Source organism: Ipomoea triloba, chromosome 9, assembly GCF_003576645.1.
Source record: "Ipomoea triloba cultivar NCNSP0323 chromosome 9, ASM357664v1".
NCBI lineage: Eukaryota > Viridiplantae > Streptophyta > Magnoliopsida > Solanales > Convolvulaceae > Ipomoea > Ipomoea triloba.
In genome coordinates this window covers 14449369-14456799 of record NC_044924.1, presented here as the reverse complement: position 1 = coordinate 14456799, position 7431 = coordinate 14449369, and the positions used below count along the sequence as shown (strand labels likewise).

Below are 7431 nucleotides of genomic sequence, written 5' to 3'. Positions count from 1 at the left end.
TTTCACCATCCAAAACAGGTTTTCAAATCATTCAAATAATCCAAAGTGTAGCAGTTGCTTCACTATAAAAAATATAGCTATTGTTTGCAGCTATGTTTCACTATCCAAAACAAGTTTTCAAATCGTTCAAATAATATGCTATCTAATCTTGACTAGAGGGGGCTAGTGTATCATCATCGGAGGTGGAGGGGGGTAGTGTAGAGCTATTTTTGTTTGGATCTTGATCAAGACTACCAAGATTTGCACTAAATTGGGCAAGTGTTGCTTCCATTTTCTGGACGATATTACGGATCCTCCGATTTTCTTCATGCATATCTTGTTGCTGCTGTTGCATCACTTGATTTTGCTCCTCTAATTGCCTAATTCGAGCTTCACAAGATGAATGTGAAGTTGATGACCCAATATTGGATTTCCTGTGTATCCTAGCCTCGGGGAAGAAGTGTGCGGTATCCGACCCAAATCCTGAAACGTACCCCCCTTTCCTCATACCACCAGTGGCCTCCAACCACATTGCTGATTCTGCGACTTGAGGTTGTGTTTGCTTCAAGTTGGTCACAACTTCCTGAAAAAATAAAACAAGGGTGAAAACAAGGTCACAGCTTCCTAAAAACCAGTATACAAGGCTTACATTGCAATAAGGTCTGTAGAAGTAGTTATTTCTTTGTTATGAAAACAAAGAAATTAGAAATACACTGGAGGAAGGTTTAAACTATAAATTTTGTGTTTAAAGCATCTAAGCATATAAATAAATTTAAATTCTGTGTTTAAAGCATCTAAGCATACTACATGAAACTACAAACACATTACGCTGGGATTGAATTCTATGTCCAATAGATTTAGAAATTCGAGATAATCCAGCACCCACACTTGTAGCCATTTTCATTCATCACTGTTATCATTCATCATTGTTATCATAAGGTACCTCTTTGGTTGGGTGGACAGATGATGCAAAAATCATTTGTGCCCACTGCCCAATAACAGGGATAATGGATAATGAAGGGGTTAGTAAAAAAATCGCTCTAAATATGAGGGCATGCCATTAGTTCCACTCTGATCCCTTTTATAACTGCATTGCTTGCTGCTTTGCTCTTACTTATCTTCTTACATTTCCCGTTTTGAGTTTTAGGGTGTGTTTGAAAACCCGGAAAACATTTTTCGGGCTTTTTGGTGTTTGGGAGAGGCAAGGAAAATATGGTCAAAGGAAAATAACACTTGGGTCAATAGAAAATGAGCCACATTTGGAGGAAAATGACTTCCCCTTTTTTTGAGGGGAAGTCATTTTCCAGCTTCTCGCCTCTCATCACTCCTCTCGCATCTCTCTGGACTCCTCTCGCCTCTCACGATCGTCTTCATCTGCTCTTCTTCGTCGCATCTCAATGGACTCCGACGGACTGATCTTCTCTTCTTCATCGCATCTCAATGGAGTCCGCCGGACTGATCTGCTCTTCTTCGTCGCATCTCAATGGTTGCCGAAACTAGTCCAGGGACTGGTTTCCCAATTTTTGGATTTTTTTTTATTTTTATGTATTGTTTTGTTATGTTTTTGAAAAATTGTTATTTTGTTGTGATTTTTTTTTATAAATAAATAATTTGTAACAATTGTGATATTGTTTATGTTGGATTTTATGATTTTCTCTTGGATGGTAAGACTTTAAATATTGTTAGATTTAAACAAATATACTAAAATATGTAATTATATAATTCTGTTTATTTTCCGGCCTATTTTCTGGAAAATGAACCAAACACTCAAATACAGTTTTCTGCTCTGCAACCAAACACAAGAAAGGAAAATGATTTCTGGAGAATGACTCATTTTTCAGAAATTATTTTCCTGCTTTCCAAACACACCCTTAAGGTCTAAAATGAGGCAAACACTTGAGGAGGACCAAGGAAAGAATGCAAATGGATATACTTCAGATTAACTTGTCCATGAATTCCAGGCATAAGCATATTTCTGTTCACTAGAACAGATTTCAGCCAATGGGGCATAAAAACAACTTAACTTATTGGGAACTATAAATTATTGCCCCAACCCTCTCTCCACTGAAAAAAAAAAGAAGAAATAAAATAAATTAATTTCCATTTATAAACTAATAAATTATTTTCAATTTGATATCAAACTGAAACAATAGAAAATAATAAACATTAATTTTCCCTAAGTCCGATACAATAATAAACCTAGCTTGACTATTTAGATCAAGAAGAACTCCCTAAGTCCCTAGAACTTTTTTGTAAAGTGAGCTCTCACTAAAAAATCAAGAAAGCCAAGTAAACTGAAGATCCCAAAAGTTTTCTTGTCAGAAGCTTATGTATGTGTCATGTGTGCAAACATCTAGCCACAATTTTCCATCCAAACTTCAAATGATCAACTTCTATAATTTGGTTATAAGGCAATTCCAAAGGTTTTTTTTTTAAAGGCATCCCCCCTTTCACACAACTTTCTGAAAATTTTCTTCAATTTTGAGGTTTTGATATGTTGGTCAATGACAAAAACATTTGCATTCTTTTACTTCCGAATTTAACTATTTAAGGGTTGTCAGTTGTCACTCTTCTCAAGAATTGCAGAGATTAAGCTCGGTATTCATATTAATCCAAAATATCACATATCCACAAGCAACAAAATACTTGCTTGAAAAAATTATGTGAATTCTCCAAATTGAACAGTAAATCAGTAATGTTAATGAATATTCTGGAGACATATGAAGCATAAAAAACCTACAAAACTAGGCAGAGTAATTATAAATGTTATGTTCTGTCCCTTCCCAAAAACAAAGCCCTGCTACATAAAGTTTTTTTTTCCCCTTTGCAAAGTCTATTCATTCCATCTAGCAGAATAGTATGGTTGGCACTTGGCAAACATGCAATGCATTAACCATTCTGTTATAAACAGGAATTCCATATCTAAATTAATTCATCATCATAACCTGGACTTCTCGGGATGGCTTTTACCTAAAACTGGTGCTACACTAATCCCTAACATATAAGCTTGTTAAGCATTTAAGTGCATTGAAAAGATTATATTCCAGAGTCTCTGTCTTGTTCCACATTGTTGCTATCCATAACCATAACATTTACATCTCACAAAAAAAGGAATAGGAATAGACATGTAATTCTTCTGCTCCTATGTTCAATGAATAACTTATCCAGCAAAATGTCATCTCTACAGTTTTAGAAGGGAATAAGGTTCCAGCAACAATAGAGAATAATGCATAACGTCAAGCTAATAATGGGCAACAAACATAGATTAATAATGGATAGACGTTTTCCAGTCAAAATAAACCAAGAGGTATAGTAGTCAGCAAGTAGAAAAGGAGGATAACCTTGATAAGCTTCATTTATCTCTTGAAAATGGTTTTGCACTAGAGATGGCAAAGGAGGAAACAAAACCAACAGATCCAAAGCAAAAAACAAAACCAACAGATCCAAAGCAAAAACAAAGCCAACAGTTTTCCACTAGAGATGATTTACAAAAGCAAATGGTTATGCATTGTACCTTAGCTTATAGATGCAGAGCAAGGTGGGAATTCCACAGATCCAAGGTGGAGATCCACAGAGTATAAAATAATGTGAGTTTGAAGATTTGAATGTTTTTGTGAGTGATATAAAGATCGGAGTTCGTAGTAAAGTTCAAAGCCAAAAAGTTTGAAGATTTGTCTGAGGAAAGATGCAGGGATTATATATATAATCTTATTTCCGACAAATTAAAAAATAATGGTCATAACATGTCCGACCACCATTGAGAATGATCGGAAATACCGACCACATTCCGACCACCATGTAAGGTGGTCAATAATTAAAAAAAAAAAAAACTAATTTACCGTCCACTTTTCCGATTTTCCGACCAATCGGAAAAGTGGACGGAAATATTCATTTTTCCAGCAGTGAATTTATTTGATATTTTGATTTTATGTATAGTTTAGGAGTTCACTGTTTAGAATTTAATATTTATAATTTTAAGTTTAAATTTTTCTTTTTCTGATATTTTTAGAAGTTATCTAAAAATACAAGGTCTATTATTAAAAGGTACACCTACAGTGTTAAAAATTATTGTGTAAAATTAGCAATAATGTTACAATATTGTTTTTAAAATTTTAATATGATCAATACAATTTAAAACTGAAATTAATTTTTAATTTTCTCTGAGAACATAGGAACTCGATCTCTATATTTTATATTTATATAAAATAAGGTTGTGAAGAGAGAAAAATGTGGGGAAAAAAAAACAATAATGGTGAATAGTGTATCAAATCTAATAATGAAATAAAATATTATTATGGTTTAAAAAAATAATAAAATAAAAGATAATTATTTGATTTGATTTCAATGAAATAAAAGATTTCTTTCAAAAAATAAAATGAAATAAAAGATTACCCGGCATCGCTGAATTATATACTAGTTTAGATACTAGGAGGCCGTGGAGGTGAAGGGATGTCTTCAGTTTTATGAGAAGCAGTAAACTTTCACAAGTCAAATATTTCATTCAGCCCTAACACTAGGGCAGATGTGAGAGTTGAGGTTGCTGGAGCATTGGGGCCTTCTGTGGTTGGTAGAAATTAAACAAGAGGGTTATTTTCTCCTACACTGAGCAGAAGTTGAGACAGCGATTTGCCTCTGTGGAATAAACGTTTACTTTCAAATCCTCCTAAAGACGTAGCCGAAGCTTCGATGCCAACCTATACAATGAGCATCTTTCTTTTACCTGAATCTTTGTACCTTTCACTTGAGAGATTGATGAATAGGTATTGTACTGGTGGGGTAAGAGTACTTGTGTTGATGGTATTCATGGGATAAAATGTGCATTCCTAAGAAATATGGTGGTTTGGGGTTTAGACAGCTACATGAATTCAATCTAGCCTTGTTAGGCAAGCAAGGGTGGAGATTACTCACCAATCCCAGGCCACCTCACTTGTGGCATGTATCTAAAGGCCAGATATTATCCAAGAACCATTTTGGGAGGTAATCCTAGCTATGTTTGGTGGAGTATCATGGCTAGCCAAAGCTTAATCAAGGTGGGTGTTAGGCGTCAATCTACATCCCTGGTTGTCTGATCCACTTGATGCCTACTTACACACAACCCCATCAACGGCCAGTCAGGTAGTATTGGTGAGAGATCAGATCTCATTAACCTAGGACAAAAAGCTGGGACACTGACTTGGTTCACCAACTTTTTGATCCAAGCTAAGGGATGCACATTTAATTCTTCACACCCCTCTGAGTATTGAAAGTGAGGACATTTGGTTATGGCATGGAGATGTTAGAGGATGTTACATAGTTAAAGATGATGTCACATTATCAGTGTTTGGAATAGCTTATGGAATCTCCAAGAACCCCCAAAATGGAAGTCCTTGGAGAGCCCTCACATTTATCGATCCTTCCTACAACAACAAATCTGATTAGGAGAAGGGTGGAGGTCTCTTCTTTATGCCCAGCCTGTGGTTTGGAGGATGAAGATATCATGCATAATGCATATCCTATGCGCTTGCTCATACGCGCACGCCAGGTGTGGGATTGTACAAAGCTACTTGTTGCATTTTTGGATGGTGGATGGTGATTTCATGCAGTGGACAAAAAGTTGGTTAGACACAGTACATCACCCATTCTGTGTGATCTCAAGCAGTTTGAATTGGGAGGGTTCTCTGCCAGCTCCAGGTTAGGGGTTCTATGGCAAAGGGTCCAACTCCAGTGGCACGCATGGTCGTCTCACTCTATGCCACGTAGTGCTGTTCCTGCCTCTCCAGCCATGCCACCTACTTTCAATCCACCCAATCGGTGGGAGGTTTTGTTTTGTAGATGCAGGCTTTCACGGTCCAAACAATACAGCCTCTTTCGGCTTCTATATACGCAATGGTGATGGTTCGTTTGTGGTAGTTGTGAAAGTTGTGAACGGTCCTCTCGCATGCTGAAGCTATGGCAGTTCGAGAAGCATTATCTTGCTCTAGCTGAAGCTATGGCAGTTCGAGAAGCATTATCTTGGTGGAAGGAATACGATTTCACAGAGGTTATTGTCTTCTCAGATTCGTCTGTCCCCCTGTTTGAATCTGTTAATTTAAAAACCTTTATGCACTTATAACTGCGGAAGCACAAATAACAATGAACCGCATGTAAATTAAATTAATCAACTAAACAATGTTCATGATTATGGATCTTTAATTAAAACAATAATAAAGATAAAGACTTACTTGATTCCATTGAGATGTAATATCTAACCTGAACAATCAAGAATGCTTCACCTCTCTGATCTGTATGCCTTAATCACCCCCTGATGATATGGAGACTAGAAAACTCAGAGACTAAAAACCTTATTGATCAGAAACCGTATTGTCCCTAGAGTTTTCCTGGGTATTTATAGATGTGATGAGAAACCCTCTTTCAAGAGGAATGGGAAACCTCCTTTCAGGAATATAAATCCCTTTAGGAATGTGAAACTTCCTTTTAGGAGAACCCATATCCTTTTTCCGTTATACATCTTTTAACCCTTATAAACTTAAATTTTAACAGAATGAGAGGGAGGGAATTTCACCCAGTAATTCCGCCTTTATACATCACTAATCATCAACGTGAGTCTCTTATGGAATTACAACCTTTATTATATAAATCAATGTTAGGAAATAATTATTTCTAACAGTCTCCCACTTGATTCATATAAGCATGACACCTTTATTATATGAATCAACGTTAGGAATAAATTATTTCTAACATTCTCCCACTTGATTCATATAAGTATGACTTTACATTTTCAATCTTTAATTTGAGCTCACTTAATATGAAAATGTAGAAGTCAGAACCTCATCGAACTTTACTAACCGAATCATGGCGGTTACAAGCCTGACATAGCGTCTTGCTCCCTTCCATGTATCACAGTTAATAAGAATTCGAACCATAATAATAAGGTCAAAATCCGAAATAACCTTATTCCTTATGTCTTAACTAAATAAGACCAAAGTTATCACTTCTGAATTATGCATAAATAAGTGATCAACATCAACAATAACAAAATCAAAACCTGAATAGATATCTAAGAGTATCAACAAACCAATGTGCTAATCAAACATAAATCCATACATGTATGGCAGGATTAACCGTTATACAAGGACTTTACCAGTATGTCAAATTTTACCAACATGGCCAATGAAGGTTTTGGGCACCAATCCCTTAGTTAACGGATCCGTGATCACAAGATCGGTGCCAAAGATGCACTATTGATACTCCTTTTGATTTTGTACCTTCTCCTTAACATACACAAATTTCAAATCCATGTACTTGACACCTCTAGTATATCTATCGTTCTTTGAGAAGAACACAGTTGCCGCATTATCATAATGAATCCTCAATGGTTTGGCTATAGTGTCGACAATGCCAAAACCAGGAATGAAATTGCGCAACCATGATGATTTGAATCTGTAGCCTCAAAGCTTGCTACAAATTCTACCT

At 36.0% G+C, this 7431-nt stretch overlaps 1 protein-coding gene across 2 annotated transcripts; it reads right to left on the bottom strand.

Moving 5' to 3' along the window:
* LOC116028379 lies at window positions 1–3626 on the bottom strand. Of its 2 annotated transcripts, none has more exons than XR_004100138.1 (2): window positions 3494–3626; window positions 1–562 (listed from the first exon to the last, which is right to left on the bottom strand). XR_004100138.1 is itself a non-coding variant. In XM_031270086.1 (2 exons), the coding sequence occupies exons 1-2, from the start codon at window positions 3333–3335 to the stop codon at window positions 143–145; spliced, it is 435 nt and encodes a 144-aa protein (XP_031125946.1). In that variant the 5' UTR covers window positions 3336–3427; the 3' UTR covers window positions 1–142. The 2 variants fall into 2 exon arrangements, 1 of the variants encoding a protein (XP_031125946.1); XM_031270086.1 differs by lacking the exon at window positions 3494–3626 and adding an exon at window positions 3321–3427.
* Window positions 3627–7431: the final 3805 nt, after the last annotated feature.